Source organism: Saccopteryx leptura, chromosome 7, assembly GCF_036850995.1.
Source record: "Saccopteryx leptura isolate mSacLep1 chromosome 7, mSacLep1_pri_phased_curated, whole genome shotgun sequence".
Lineage (NCBI taxonomy): Eukaryota > Metazoa > Chordata > Mammalia > Chiroptera > Emballonuridae > Saccopteryx > Saccopteryx leptura.
The window spans coordinates 63,862,037-63,878,677 of record NC_089509.1 but is presented as its reverse complement, the minus strand read 5'-3'; the positions used below and the strand labels follow the sequence as shown (position 1 = coordinate 63,878,677).

At 46.2% G+C, this 16,641-nt stretch overlaps 1 protein-coding gene across 3 annotated transcripts in view; it reads left to right on the top strand.

The window, feature by feature from the left end:
- PDE11A (phosphodiesterase 11A) overlaps positions 1-16,641 on the top strand; it is a 477,210-nt gene that overhangs the window by 375,444 nt on the left and 85,125 nt on the right. For all 3 annotated transcript variants that reach the window (XM_066345959.1, XM_066345958.1, XM_066345957.1), the window contains one exon: positions 11,041-11,150. In XM_066345959.1, the coding sequence (XP_066202056.1) occupies positions 11,041-11,150 (110 nt within the window). The remainder of the gene's footprint in view (positions 1-11,040; positions 11,151-16,641) is intronic.

The window sequence follows — 16,641 nt, the reverse complement described above, 5'->3', positions numbered from 1 at the left end:
CCTGGTAGACTTTCAAGATTTACTTAGTATTAGCAAGATCCAAACCCAACAAAACTGACTTGGAGTTTTAAGATACAGAGATGGCATATAAAGACATTTAGATACCCTTTGCCTTTCAAAAATCACCCACAAATAACAGGGAATGGACACAATTTCTATGTAATAGATGAAGGCAGAAAATGGAGGGATGATGGTGCATAGCTTAGCTGAGAAAAGGAAGGTCCAACCCCAGTGACTTCAAAGTGAGTGGATAGAGGAAAAGATACACATGAGAAACAATGGAAACAATGTCCCCCAGAAGTTACCCTGGCTCAGGAAAGGGAGGCATCAGACCACAGAAATAGGATGAGATGAAGGGAGAGGGAGATGAAAACTCTGAGTCCCCAAGTCACCATGTAGTCAGAGGGCCACTCTTCCCATGGAGAAACTGAACCTCACACCTGGGGACACCAGCAAAAGAAAAGTTAGCGTGAGATACACCCTAAAAATAAGAGAATTAAGTGGAAGTCTGGATCCTCAATGCTGAGAGGCTACATTCTCTTCTCTCAGAATGCCAAAACCTGTGTTTAATGTCATTTCCAAACATAAGATTGAAAAGTCCAAAAGAAATGAATTCAGGTACTGACACATGGGAATCTCTAGCAAAACTGCCCATCTGCTCACCCTGTGGTAAGGGCCTGCCAGTCTGTAGACACCACCCTGTGCACTGTGTGTAAACACTATAATGCTTTACTCATGTGAGGAGCCACCGGGAACTTGAGAAAACCACTGGACATAGAGAAAGAGAAGGAACAGAGAGAATTTCAGAGGAATTTTAATTAATATCCCCCCAAAATAGGAGACAAGAATACAACCATGAGAAAACAGCATGTTATTAGAAAAGGAACAGCAGACAAGAAAATGCTTATCAATGAAAAGTATTATTATTCCTAGAAAGAGAGAAAATGTCAATATAGGAGGCAATGGGAAAGAAATGACAAAACAAGGAAATCAACATAAGATTTCCAAAGTCCAACCAATTGGAGCTCCAGGCAAATAAGACAGAAGAAACAGTGAAGAGAAAATTATTAAAAACATTGTAAACAAGAATGTTGTACCAACAAAAAGGTAAATCAGCAAAATGTTGAGGAAAATGTCTTAAACCCAAACCTATCTTTGTGAATTTGCCAAACCCTAGAGACAGAGGATTCCCTAAAAGGGGGAAAATAAAGTAACACTCAAAGTAATAGGAAGAAGATCAACATACGTTTCTCTAAAGTAACTTCAGAAGAAAGAAAATAATGGAGAAGTCTTTAGTGAAAACGTTGCAACCTAGAATTATTGGGCAAGTAAACAACTGAATAGGAGAATAAAGACATTTTTAGTCATACAAATGTCAAAAAAATTAACTCCCTAGTGTTAAAAAATTAACACCTTTTCTCATGAAGCTTCTGGCAGATGTGTTCCCACAAACTGAGGGGATAAATGAAGAAAGAGAGGCGTGGGGTGCAGGAGAGAGATCAACCCCAGGAGAGGAAAACTGGCTACAGACAGAGACTCCAGACCAAAGAAGAGGATCAGGCAAAGGCAGGGAGTCCCCAGGACAGAAAGGAACCTAACAAAAGATGTGACTCTTTGGATAGTTGTGTGGTGAGCTGTGAGAAGACTTAGATGTTCAAAGAACTTTTAACTCCAAGAAATGAAAACATTTGCATAAGAAACAATTACCAGAAACTAGTTAGCTTTGCAGTGACTATTTATAGAGTGGTAATGCAATGAATATTTACACAGTGTGTGAGACCTTGGACACATAGCATCTCTGTGCCTGTTTCCTCACCTGTACCTGGGGAAAATAATAGTTCCCATCTCATGTTCTTGTCAATGTAAAAAACTGTTGGGCAAACAAGTATGTTAGATTTACTCATTTGTACTTTGCCTGATTGATGCATGAGCATGGGGTAGCACATATGTGTATAGCTTATGTAAGGCTGAAGGTGCTTGCCCTCAGGTCAGAAGATTGTAGATTGCAAATTGCCTGCCACCATTGGGAGGAGTCATTTTTTGCTATTGTTTGCCAGAGAAGGGATATTTCCCCTGGCCTGTTTGCTTGTCAGCCTGGAGAGAGAAAAGTGGTTTTCCCTGTTTGCTTGCTCATCTGCAATTCTGAGACTCTAATAAATGGAATGGCCCACCATTTCCCAGCTCCACAGTTCCTTTACCATCTACCCGAATTCAATGCAAACCTGCATGGCCACAACCACCAGCCTTACATCTGGCGAAGTCAGCAGGATTCAGATCAGCTTGGTATGGAGCCACCAACACACTTGAAGGATGGAATAGAGGAGTGGCTGTTCCCGGTGGCTCTCATGTTGGGGGCAGTGGGCTGGGTATTTTTTACAGCCCAGCAAGAAGAAACCAAGATCTCTGTGTAAGAGGCGGCCTGAGGTCAAGAGCTCCAGTATAAGCTGCAGACCGAGCGGCAACAATGGCATGAGCTGGAATGGTCACTGGAGACAGAGCTGCAGGTCTGAGAGATGCAGGCCAGGCTACAGGCTAAGAACCAATGACAGCATGAACTGGAATGAGTGCTGGAGAAGGAGGCCGGCCACTCTCAAAAGCTGCAGTATGAGATGCAGGCTGAACACCAACAGTGCTTGGAACTGGAGCAATCTCTGAAGAGTTACAGGTTTGTGAGTTCCAGTTTACTCTGGAAGTGGAACGCTGGCACTAACAGTTGGTGGAGAAACAACTGTGAGTTCAAGAGCTGGAATCTCAACTTCAGGCCAAGAGCTGGCAGCCACAGGAACTGAAGCAAGTGCTGAAGACAGAGCTGTATTTGAGCCAGTGGGAGCAAATGCTTCCGATTCTTTAGAGGAGGAGGAGTTTCAGGCTGAATTTGCTATCCACAGACTCAGAGCCTGGCCAGTGGTCACTCAGAAGGTAAAAACCCAGCAGCCAAGAATCCCTTGGGGGCAGGCACAACCTCCTCCACAGGTGGTAGAGCACTCTGTGGTCTGGCCCTAAACCCAGGCAGAGCTGATGGAGTTGGGGGCACAATTCAGGCAGAAACTCACTGAGCCCCTAGTAGCCTGCTTGCTGTGGTTATGAAACATAGGGGTGGATAGTGTCATGCTCTCTGGAACAAAGAGAAATTGGCCACCATTACCACACACTCCTCCTTAAGGCAGCATCTTCAGAACTGCCATGACAACTCAGGAAACTATACCCCAGGGGTCCCCAAACTACGGTGCATGCGGCCCCCTGAGGCCATTTATCCGGCCCCTGCCGCACTTCTGGAAGGGGCACCTCTTTCATTGGTAGTCAGTGAGAAGAGCACATTGACCATCTCATTAACCAAAAGAAGGCCCATAGTTCCCATTGAAATACTGGTCAGTTTGTTGATTTAAATTTACTAGTTCTTTATTTTAAATATTGTATTTGTTCCCGTTTTGTTTTTGTTTTTTTTTTTACTTTAAAATAAGATATGTGCAGTGTGCATAGGGATTTGTTCATAGTTTTTTTTTATAGTCCGGCCCTCCAATGGTCTGAGGGACAGTAAACTGGCCCCCTGTGTAAAAAGTTTGGGGACCCCTGCTATACCCTATTAGAATGGGTTATGACCACCATTCATACAGTCTGGCAGAATGCTGGAGACTTGCCAGGAGCAGTGAGTAGGTGGCAGTGCTATAGTGAGCTAACCAAGGTCCTTCGGGAACTAGGTATAAAGAATGCTGCTTTCAATCTGAGGTCCCATGGGCCAGATAAGAAAGAGTTTATGGCAGGGATGAGGGACCTCATTCTCTGCAGCTCCCCATCAGCTCTTTTTAGATCACTAGTGGCTATCTTGGTCCCCTATGTCTGGCAGCCCATCAACATGGCTATGCAGATGATAGCAGATTTGGGGAGCTGGAGACAGCATGGGATCATAAAGCAGTAAGGCTCTGCCTGTGCTGACCGCCCCCCCCCCCCAACTAACAAGGAAAATGAACCTATAAAGGTTACCCAAACACAGATATGGGTAGATTTGATGGCAGCTGGGGCAGATAGGGAGAAATTAAATGGCAGGTCTAGTAAAGTTTTTTTTAGAGCTTTGGCAACAACTTGAGCCAGAACAGAAGTTCCAGCCACTGAAAAAGTGGGTGGCCCTGGCAACTGTCAAGAAAATGGCTGGTATTCAGATTGCATGGTTGCAGGATTACTTGTTGGAGACAGCAGTGGGAAAGGAGGATCCTCCCCAAGACCCACTGTTCCAGTTTGAATAGGAGGAAGGCTGAGAGACCCACCTAGGGATGGGCAGGGAGGCCTGAAACCCCGTGTGAAGTTGACAATCCATTAACCACCTTCTAATGTACAGCAGTGTTGGCATTAGAAGATAATAGGTGTTTTTTTCTGCTGCAGCAGCAACAACAGATAAAAGAACTATCAAGATATCACAGGCATTGGATGTGTTTGACCCCGCCAGACCCTGTAAGCTTGCTGAGGGGTTTGGATGGGGCTTGTGTAATGAACAGAGTACTTCTGGAAAGGCACTGAGGTATGTTAATAAAGAGTTGTATGCCTAGTTGCCTGTAATGGACTTTTACCTTGGTGACTTGCACAGACAGCGAGGCTATCTATCGTGGACTGATCATTGAGCAGTGTAATGCACTCTTGGACTGCAACCAGAGGGGGGAACCAGCTCCCTTATTGGATGGACATGCTATTTTTGGACAGTATAAGAGACCTTGATGGCGGGGGGGGGGGGGGGGCTGTCCAGTGGAACCCCTCCTGCACCTTGAAGCTGCTCCCATCCAGTTGCAGAGAGGCACTATTGGGCAGATAGTTATTTTTTCCTTGCCCTTATTGTTAAAGACGGCACTGCCCACGTGGATGGCTGTCGCCTAGGTGATACATTAAGTGCCCTTCTTGCTTGAAAGGTGATTATGCTCCTGTGTGTTGGGAGAGGGCTTTTGTGCCAAAATGTATTAAAAGGAGGAGCTAGGAGGCCATTGGGAGAGAGATCATGCTGTTCCAGGGGAGAGTGATTACATGCTTGTAGAGACAAAGAGCCTATGGAGGCAGGGCAGGGAAACCACCTGGAGGAGGCAGCCAGAATGGTGGATTAAGAGAAGGAGAAATCAGTTTGTGGAGAAAAAGGAAATGGGGAATAGAGGTGAATAAGACTGGCCAGGTGTTAACCTTTGATTCTAGGAAAACTCAGATGAGTCCGTGGCTTTGAGAGCCCTGAATGAAAAGGGAAGTATTTCCTGCTGTGTGTATTTCTCACCCACTGGGTGCGAGCTAGAATTAAGGAAGATGGACTGCCAGTTTTCAGCTCAATTGTTTCTCTATGATCTGTCCGAATCAAACCTGAACTGCATTGGCCAGGCAGCTTTGATGGCAGCCACGGATACTTGCTATACACACACCAAAGACACTTCATGATTTCCATGGACACAGACCTGGACTATTACAGGCCTTCCCACCTACCGTGGGGTAGGGGGCTGGAGATGGGCCTCTAGTCAGCACCTTGGGCAGAGTGCTCAGGGAGACATTATGAAGGGCACCTTTGTAATTGTTGTAATTGTATAATTTGTGCTGTAGTCTGTTTGTTTCTGTAATGTAGCTCACTCCTCACACAGCGATCATCAATCATCGCAGAAGATACCTGTCATGTAGATCGCGAAGCGAGCAACACTAAAGGGGTGGAATGTTGGGCAAACAAGTGTGTTAGGCTTGCTCACTTGTACTTTGCCTGATTGGTGCAGAGAACAGGGCAGCATCACATGTGTATAGTCTGTGTAAGGCTGCAGGTACTTGCCCTCAGGGCAGCAGATTGTAGATTGCAGATTGCCTGCTACCATTGGGAGGGGACATTTTTTGTTGTTTGCCAGAAAAGAGTTTGTTCCCCCCAGCCTGTTTGCTCCTTAGCCCAGAGAGAGGAAAGGGGTTTTCCCTGCCTGCTGGCTCATCTGCCATTTCAAGACTCTAATAAACAGAATAGCCCGCCTTTTTCTGGCTCCACAGTTTCTTTACCATCTGCCCAAATTCAGTGCAAATCTACATGTCCACAACCACCAGTTTTACTACTTCCAAATCTGTAAGAATTTTTAGTGAGTTTATTTGACCCAAACTGTGACAGTTACCAGGGAAACAAAGTCTGAATGGATTGAGAAAGTGCTCCGGACACTGGCAGTTTCACCACTTATTTTTACATCAGAATCAAAGGGGAAGACATGAAATTGACTGGTGGTAGATTAGGGAGGTGGGAGAAAGCAAAGTGGAGAAATCTCTGGGATTGAATAAAAAGGAAAAATGTGTATACTGAAAACTCTTTTTGCATAGGCAGGCATAGGGTACTTAACACAATTCACATGTTAATAATAACAGTGAAGGTGTCTGTTGGTCCCTGTTCTGGTGGGATGCCTGCCCTGAGCAGGAAGAGATTACCCACCTTATCGGGTAACTTTGTTGTAGATGCAAAAGACAACAGACAGGCTAGATTAAGGTAAACATCGACCTTTGTTAGAGAAAAATACCTCCCTAGGACCTGCCTACCCACCATGAACTGCTTTTAGTTAGAACTTCAGACCATCCTGTGCGGTTACTTTAGTTTGAAGGCCACCATGCAGGCTTTCCCTGAGCTTGTCAGGTTCAGTTCGTGGACACGTCTCCCCCCCCCCCCCCCCGATCCACAGTCTGTTATGAGGATTAAATAAGTTACAGTTGCAAAGCTCATAGGACTGTGTAAGTACTTGATAAATAAATAAGGTTATCAACGTATGAATACTATGTAGAAATGTGGTATAAAATACCTATCAAATTAGATAAAAGAAAATGGAAAGTGGTTGCCCTTGGGAGTCAGATATGGAAAAGGATTAGAAACTACTGTTTCTGGTTCTAAGTCTCTGTACGGCCAGTGGCCGCCACCATCATGGCCATGCAGGTTCTCACTGGATTCAGGCTGATGGTGAAGAAACAGTGGAGCCAAAAAATGGTGGACTATTCTGTGGGAGACTGCAAGCTGACAGAGTCCTTGAAGTTTAGATCTGTGGGGGACAGGGGTGTGGGGGACTGGCAGTGAGCTGACAGAGAACTTGCAGTTTAGATCTGTGGGGGACAGAGGTGCGGGGGCCTGGCAGTGAGCTGACAGGGTCCTTGCAGTTTAGATCTGTGGGGGACAGAGATGCGGGGACTGGCAGTGAGCTCACAGGGTCCTTGCAGTTTAGATCTGTGGGGGACAGAGATGCGGGGACTGGCAGTGAGCTCACAGGGTCCTTGCAGTTTAGATCTGTGGGGGACAGAGATGCGGGGACTGGCAGTGAGCTCACAGGGTCCTTGCAGTTTAGATCTGTGGGGGACAGAGGTGCGGGGACTGGCAGTGAGCTGACAGAGTCCTTGCAGTTTAGATCTGTGGGGGACAGAGGTGCGGGGGCCTGGCAGTGAGCTGACAGGGTCCTTGCAGTTTAGATCTGTGGGGGACAGAGATGCGGGGACTGGCAGTGAGCTGACAGGGTCCTTGCAGTTTAGATCTGTGGGGGACAGAGATGCGGGGACTGGCAGTGAGCTCACAGGGTCCTTGCAGTTTAGATCTGTGGGGGACAGAGGTGCGGGGACTGGCAGTGAGCTGACAGAGTCCTTGCAGTTTAGATCTGTGGGGGACAGAGATGCGGGGACTGGCAGTGAGCTGACAGGGTCCTTGCAGTTTAGATCTGTGGGGGACAGAGGTGCGGGGGCCTGGCAGTGAGCTGACAGGGTCCTTGCAGTTTAGATCTGTGGGGGACAGAGATGCGGGGACTGGCAGTGAGCTCACAGGGTCCTTGCAGTTTAGATCTGTGGGGGACAGAGGTGCGGGGGCCTGGCAGTGAGCTGACAGAGTCCTTGCAGTTTAGATCTGTGGGGGACAGAGGTGTGGGGACTGGCAGTGAGCTGACAGAGAACTTGCAGTTTAGATCTGTGGGGGACAGAGGTGTGGGGGACTGGCAGTGAGCTGACAGGGTCCTTGCAGTTTAGATCTGTGGGGGACAGAGGTGTGGGGACTGGCAGTGAGCTCACAGGGTCCTTGCAGTTTAGATCTGTGGGGGACAGAGGTGTGGGGGACTGGCAGTGAGCTCGCAGGGTCCTTGCAGTTTAGATCTGTGGGGGACAGAGGTGTGGGGACTGGCAGTGAGCTGACAGGGTCCTTGCAGTTTAGATCTGTGGGGGACAGAGGTGTGGGGCCTGGCAGTGAGCTGACAGGGTCCTTGCAGTTTAGATCTGTGGGGGACAGGGGTGTGGGGACTGGCAGTAAGCTGACAGGGTCCTTGCAGTTTAGATCTGTGGGGGACAGAGGTGTGGGGACTGGCAGTGAGCTGACAGAGAACTTGCAGTTTAGATCTGTGGGGGACAGAGGTGTGGGGGACTGGCAGTGAGCTGACAGGGTCCTTGCAGTTTAGATCTGTGGGGGACAGAGGTGCGGGGGACTGGCAGTGAGCTGACAGGGTCCTTGCAGTTTAGATCTGTGGGGGACAGAGGTGTGGGGCCTGGCCGTGAGCTGACAGGGTCCTTGCAGTTTAGATCTGTGGGGGACAGAGGTGTGGGGACTGGCAGTGAGCTGACAGGGTCCTTGCAGTTTAGATCTGTGGGGGACAGGGGTGTGGGGACTGGCAGTGAGCTGACAGGGTCCTTGCAGTTTAGATCTGTGGGGGACAGAGGTGCGGGGGCCTGGCAGTGAGCTGACAGAGAACTTGCAGTTTAGATCTGTGGGGGACAGAGGTGTGGGGACTGGCAGTGAGCTGACAGGGTCCTTGCAGTTTAGATCTGTGGGGGACAGAGATGCGGGGACTGGCAGTGAGCTGACAGGGTCCTTGCAGTTTAGATCTGTGGGGGACAGAGGTGCGGGGGCCTGGCAGTGAGCTGACAGAGAACTTGCAGTTTAGATCTGTGGGGGACAGAGGTGTGGGGACTGGCAGTGAGCTGACAGGGTCCTTGCAGTTTAGATCTGTGGGGGACAGAGGTGTGGGGGACTGGCAGTGAGCTCACAGGGTCCTTGCAGTTTAGATCTGTGGGGGACAGAGATGCGGGGACTGGCAGTGAGCTGACAGGGTCCTTGCAGTTTAGATCTGTGGGGGACAGAGATGCGGGGACTGGCAGTGAGCTGACAGAGTCCTTGCAGTTTAGATCTGTGGGGGACAGAGGTGTGGGGACTGGCAGTGAGCTGACAGAGAACTTGCAGTTTAGATCTGTGGGGGACAGAGGTGTGGGGACTGGCAGTGAGCTGACAGAGAACTTGCAGTTTAGATCTGTGGGGGACAGAGGTGTGGGGGACTGGCAGTGAGCTCACAGGGTCCTTGCAGTTTAGATCTGTGGGGGACAGAGGTGTGGGGGACTGGCAGTGAGCTCACAGGGTCCTTGCAGTTTAGATCTGTGGGGGACAGAGGTGTGGGGGACTGGCAGTGAGCTCACAGGGTCCTTGCAGTTTAGATCTGTGGGGGACAGAGGTGTGGGGGACTGGCAGTGAGCTGACAGAGAACTTGCAGTTTAGATCTGTGGGGGACAGAGGTGTGGGGACTGGCAGTGAGCTGACAGAGAACTTGCAGTTTAGATCTGTGGGGGACAGAGGTGTGGGGGACTGGCAGTGAGCTCACAGGGTCCTTGCAGTTTAGATCTGTGGGGGACAGAGGTGTGGGGGACTGGCAGTGAGCTCACAGGGTCCTTGCAGTTTAGATCTGTGGGGGACAGAGGTGTGGGGGACTGGCAGTGAGCTGACAGAGAACTTGCAGTTTAGATCTGTGGGGGACAGAGGTGTGGGGGACTGGCAGTGAGCTCACAGGGTCCTTGCAGTTTAGATCTGTGGGGGACAGAGGTGTGGGGGACTGGCAGTGAGCTCGCAGGGTCCTTGCAGTTTAGATCTGTGGGGGACAGAGGTGTGGGGGACTGGCAGTGAGCTGACAGGGTCCTTGCAGTTTAGATCTGTGGGGGACAGAGGTGTGGGGGACTGGCAGTGAGCTGACAGAGAACTTGCAGTTTAGATCTGTGGGGGACAGGGGTGTGGGGACTGGCAGTGAGCTGACAGGGTCCTTGCAGTTTAGATCTGTGGGGGACAGAGGTGCGGGGACTGGCAGTGAGCTCACAGGGTCCTTGCAGTTTAGATCTGTGGGGGACAGAGGTGCGGGGACTGGCAGTAGTGAGCTGACAGGGTCCTTGCAGTTTAGATCTGTGGGGGACAGAGGTGTGGGGACTGGCAGTGAGCTGACAGGGTCCTTGCTGCCCATCCCCCCACCTCACTTCCTTGATTAAGTTGGTAAAGGCTAAGCTCTTCCTCATAACCTCTGATTGTTTGATTAAGTTGGTAAAGACACACTAACTCCCTGAAGAAATCTCAGCACACCTATGCATTGCACAAGCAAGCTACTGGAGACTAATAAAACAAAGAATCCAGGGATACTCCACCTGATCCTCATCTAGGTTACCTAATCTTCTGCCACATTCCAGTTTTCAAGCCACACACTGCCTTATTACCTGTATGAATTCAGTCTGTCCCTCCAAGCTGAGATGAAAGAAGGAATTTACAACATAACTTCTAGAACATTAGCATGTGACCATCATTTCAGTACTTCCAGGTTGCTTCTTTTAATATTGTGAGGGGTGGGGGTGTTTTCTTTGGCAGGCTTCCAGTTAAGTGGTATGTGGTAGATACAACATTCAGTTCTGCATTCACAGCCTCCATTCACCCACCACTAGATGCCCATCACTGAAACGTAGAATCACAAATCGCATTTGGCTCTGGGCCTTTGTCAAACTGTCACTATATCTGGATAGTTCAGCCTCTTCTCTAAAAAGGGAACAAAATAGCCTGAACTTTGTTCCAGCAGACCAGTGTGGGCCACTGCGACAGGGAGCTAATTCATCATTACAGGGACCTTAGACTGTGCAAGTGGCCACCCAAGTCACTGTCATTAAAGCAGGTGGCAGTTAATCATTTCTGTAAATGATGTGGGTATGAAAACAGAGCTGATTATTGATTGCTCTTGCTCGGTAGACGAACCTTACCCATCCTCCCTGCCCTGAGGAGTGACTGTTGCCATTTTCTCTTCTTCCCAGACCGCCGGCTTTCAAGAGATTCTGACCGAGGTGGAAATTTTAGCGGTGATTGTGGGATGCCTGTGTCATGACCTCGACCACAGAGGAACCAACAATGCCTTCCAAGCTAAGTAAGTGTACTAATTGTTGTTATTTTAATGCATTCGCCTTTCTGTTCAGAGCCAAAGGTGACCGGTGCTAAAGAGTAAAGCATTAATTCCTGGCATCTGAGGCCAAGGCCACGCAGGCTTGGGCTTATGTGTCATGAGGCCCATCCATCTTTATAATTCCCTATTCTTCTTTTAATTGCAAATTTGCCCTTCATGTCATGCTTGTTGATTTGGTCTGTCTCTGTTGACCTCAGTCAGATAACAAAGCACAGATTTTAAAGAGCTTGTTTCTTTTTCTCCTAGAATAGCTGCTTTCATGGCATTAATAAGATTTTTGGACTTGCTGCTCTAAAATCAGGGTTTGAGATTATTAAAAGAAAACTGGTCTTAGGAGATTTAAATTTTTATGAAGCAAAATATCTCTTTCTTCCACGATAGAATTTCTTCCAGGCTCTTTTAATGTAGGATATCATTTAAACAGCAGTGAGGAAAATCACACATGAGGAATATGGCCTCTGCTCCTCCCACAGAAAGGTGGGAAGCAAACAAAGGAATTCATCGTACTGAGGGTGTGTAGGCCCATCATGTGCATGGACAACGTGATCTGTCCCTAAGCAAGTTGGACTGGTCAAAATAGTCATTGCTCTGTGGTTCACACTATGGCCAAGGCCAACAACAAGGGTGCTAGAAATAAGACCAAGACCCAGATCTCCTGAGTATTATACTGAGGGTCCAGTTTTTATTATTTCTACTACCTGTCTGCAAACAAAATTATATGTGAGTTAATGGGCTGGAGGAAAAAGTTAGGGGATGGAGACATCGAAGAAGTCTATGACAAAATAGTAAGATTACCTTTCAATTGACCAATTTCAAAGGCCCCCATAACAGGCGTGCCTCCATAATCTGAAACATTGTCAGGCCACCACTCTATCAGGCCATCACTCTTATCCATCCTGGATGATAGTGCCGATCACTTTAAACCTCCCTTTTCAGTATCCTGTCATTTTGGACTCTCTTAACTTTCTGTGACATTACCGTGCAAAAACTCAGCTCCAATTCAATTTCACAATTATATTTCATGCTACTCTGTCTAGACCCTTAAAAGCTTCAGGAGAAAATATCACAGTTGTGAGAGTTTGAGGTATACCAAATGTATATTCTCCCAAATGAGCTGGATATTTGGTACTGCCCACACTCTGTGTCTCTAGCTAGCTCCATCTCATTGCTCTCAGTAGTTCTATATACCAGACACTCTCCCTTCCTAAACCACCTCCTGTCCACCACCTCCCACTCCACTCAGCAGATCACCTTGCCTCCTCTTTCACTGAGAAAATTGGGACCATCAATCGAGAACTCCTTCAATTTCCTCCCCTGCCATGTACAAACTTATCTACTGGCCCCATCCTTTCCTTCCAGCCCCCTATCTCAGTGAAAAGGCTGTCCTTCCTCTTCTCTGACACTAATTCCTCCACCTTGGCTTTGGAACCCTTCACCGCCCCTTCCTCCGACACCTTGCTCCATTAATCTTCCTCTCTCTCTGCCCTGTGTCTCCCTTCTCCTTTCTACTAGCTCTCGGCATCCTATTAACATAAACACTTCTCCCCTTCTTAAAAAATCCCACCTCAGTCCCCGCTTCCCCCTCTTGCTTCTGTTCTATTTTTCTTCCTTCTTTCCCAGTCAGTCTGCATTGAAAGTTCATTGTCTTTGCTTCCCCAGCCCTGCCCTCCCACATGGCTTCCAGTTCCACCTCACCAGGGGAATTGCTCTCAGTAATGCCACCAACAACCCCTATTTCTAGAGCTGTGGGACATTCTTATTATCCTTCTATCTTGAACCTTCTATCATGATCCATTTTCCACTCCCTTCTTCCTAGAATTCTCTCTTCCTTTGTCTCCCAGACAAAGTATTGCACCCACTTTTCTAGCCTTTCTTCTCATTGTGCTTCAAGGCCTCTCTCCTCCTGGCCCAGCACTCCTGATGTTCTCTCCTGTCTTCTCCTCTCTGCATAATCCCCCATGCAGGGCCTTCCTCCACCCATTTGCTGATTGGCCCCAAACCCGATCTTGGATCAATACTTCTCTGCTTCTCTCCACTTATCCCAACTGCTTGAGGAGCACCTCCTATTGAAATCTCACAGTCACCTTCATCTCAGTCTTTCTTTTTATATTGGTCCGTTTTTCTCTTATTCTCTATCTCAGGAATAGCACCACCAGAAGTCCACAAGTCACCCAGCTTCCTTCTTTGCTCCCCTAAAATTCACATCTCTGTGTTCTTTGTCACTACTGCTTGTTTTGCATCTCTTCTGGATTGCTACAACAAACATCCCAGCTCTCCTCCTCTGATCTCTCTGCCTTGGCACTCTAGAATAATCTCTGTAATTCACAATGCTCATCAGCTCACTCTCCAGCTTAAAAGCCATTCACCAGCCTCTTGGCTTTCAGGATAATGTTCAAATTCCTTAAGTTAGCTCTTTAAGACCCTTTCTAATCAGGCTCCTGCCCATTTCTTTGGCCTAGCACCCACTCCTTCCACCCTCACCCACCAATGCATCTATGTTCCAGACACAAGGGGCCACTTGAAGTGCTCAACGGGGTCCAACTAGTTCACTTCTCTCTGCTTCCCAGTATTGTTGCCCCTGCCTGGAATGCCCATCTTCTCCTTCTTTCCCCTGCAAGCACCAGCCCCAGGGTTCTATTCCTCCTTAATTATCCCCTTGTCAATTTTCTCTGACCACATAATGCCCGGGCTCTGCTTTTCTAAAAGTTTGCATCTCATTCTAATTGCTAATTTTAATTGCAGATGAGTCTCCCCTTCTTCTTGAGTTTCCAGGATGTAAAACAAGTACCAGGAGCATAATAAACATACAATGAATGTTTACTGAGTGAGTCAATGAATGAATGAATGAGGTTTTAACTATTTTGCTATAGCTTTTTAATAAAGTTTTCTGATTTCTTAAATAAGTATGATCTTTTTCTTAGATTATCATAAAACTGTCTTTATAATCTTAAGTTTGATATTGCCTTTATTTCCCCAACCCATGGGGCCTACAGAAGTGTAAACTAGATATAATTTTATTACAGGGTCTCACAAGTCTTTATGTCTGAGTTCCTGTACCTGAATTTTATTATATTTTTTAGGATGTCTTTTTCTCTTAGAACAATGACATTATTGTACCTTCCTCTAGCCCCCTTTCTCCAGACCCCTACCATTTTTCCACTTATGCATAAAGAGATAAATATGTTAGAATTGTCTCCAGAAAACAAGACTGAGCACCTTGTGGGTTCTTTTAAAAGTCAAGTGCAGAATATTTGTATTCTGACACCAATGGTCCTCTCCTAGAGAGAGCCTGTCACAGACAGAGGAAGCCCTCCTTGTTAGTTGACCTCTCAGGTCTTTGGATCAAGAGCACACAACTAATCAAAATCCACTTAATCACATTTTATGCCTCAGAAATTTGCAGTTGGATTACCATGATATCAACTCAGTTAGCTGTTGACATCCACACTGCAGATTTGAGAGCTGAGGGTGCTATAAGCTATCATGACCACATGCCAAGTGGAAAAGAAAAATGTAGAGAGAGAGAGAAAAATAAAGGATATATTCAGAGAGAAACAGAAATAAGAGGTTTTATAAACAGAGAAAGCAGATTGGATTCCTGGCTATACACATCTCTACTCCTATTCTGAGGAGACCCAACCATACTTGGCTCCCTCAGACTTTCTGGTATCATTTAATCAAACCCTTTTATTTCTTTTCTTTCTTTTTTTTTTTTTACTGAAGCTGGTTCTAATTTATTTCTGTTCTTTGCAACTAACAGTCTCTGTTAGTTGACAATGAGAAGAACTTCAATTCACTCCTTGTTGACCCTCTCAAGCACTCCCCCATATCCCTGTTAGGGTAGGTATTTTTGTATCCATTTTATGGGAGGAGCTGAGCCTCAGGAAACTCAGTAACTTGACCAAATTCACACATCCCAGATGTAGCAGAGGGGTATTTAGACCTGGCCTATCTGATTCCAAAAGCTATTCCTTAACCCAGGGGTCCCCAAACTTTTTACACAGGGGGCCAGTTCACTGTCCCTCAGACCATTGGAGGGCCAGACTATAAAAAAAACTATGAACAAATCTCTATGCACACTGCACATATCTTATTTTAAAGTAAAACACAAAACGGGAACAAATACAATATTTAAAATAAAGAACAAGTAAACTTAAATCAACAAACTGACCAGTATTTCAATGGGAACTATGCTCCTCTCACTGACCACCAATGAAAGAGGTGCCTCTTCTGGAAGTGCGGTGGGGGCCGGATAAATGGCCTCAGGGGGCCGCTTGCGGCCCGCGGGCCGTAGTTTGGGGACCCCTGCCTTAACCACTGCATCATACTCTCTTTCATGACTCAGTGACATTTATTTTTGGCCTTTGAGCTTCCAGTTTCTTGGCTGACTTGCCATGTATATATAAGTTCTGGAAAAGTAAAATGTTATTTGACACCCAGAGAATCAAGACATGGAGCTATAAACATCATAGAATTAAACTAGAACTTGGTAGTTATATTTTTCAACACCTTAATTTTACAAAAATGGAAATGGAGATACCAAATTTTAGGTTATTTGCATAAGGTTAAACAGTTTTCAGACATATTAGATAGGTACTAAGTCACTGGTACTAGAACTCACTTTTATTTTTTTATTTTTTATTTTTTTGCATCCTCATACCATATGATCAAACCTGCTTGTTCCAAGGTGATTTGATGTGTTTCCTCAAAATGATTAAGATGGGATTTCCATCAGCCTTTCTCATATAGAGTCACCTTTGAACTTAGGACACTGAATGCCACCACCACAACCTCAGCTAAAATTTCCTTGACAATGAATGCTGATAGAGAGCTTTTATAACACAGTGAAGGAACCATCTTTTTATTGATTAAAATAAGATTTATTCATTAAGTGTACCATATTTAGAAAATCCCTAGGAAGAAATCTTCATTCTTATTTTTTTTTTTTTAATTCCCCAGAAATTGAGTGCTTCCTATGTGTAAGGCACTGTGTTAGGCATTGTGGGAGAAATAAAGAAGTATAACAAACAGTCCTTCCCCTTAAAGTAATTTCAACCTTTCAAGTGATTTGGAAATGGAATTTAAATGTACCCATTATTATATAAAGCAAAGCATATGCTACCTTTTATATATACATATATATAATGGCTATAAAAACAGGAGGCATTTAGCAAGGGACAAATTACTATATAAAATGCAAAATGCCTCTACAATAAAAAGTTGTGACTTTAGTTATAACAGAGTATGATTTATTCTCTTAGCCTTTCTGATAAGTGAACCTTTGCATTTTCATATTTTATTCTTAATTTTTAAGTATTGGAGTACGTGCCATGAATGATCAATAGGGAGAGAGGGCAGCGTTACCACAGTGGTTTGAAATTGCTCTGTTAACACCTCTCTCCTGTTTTCTCCAGGGACAGCGTTCCCCTCTCATCCCTCTCTCTCTTACAGCTGC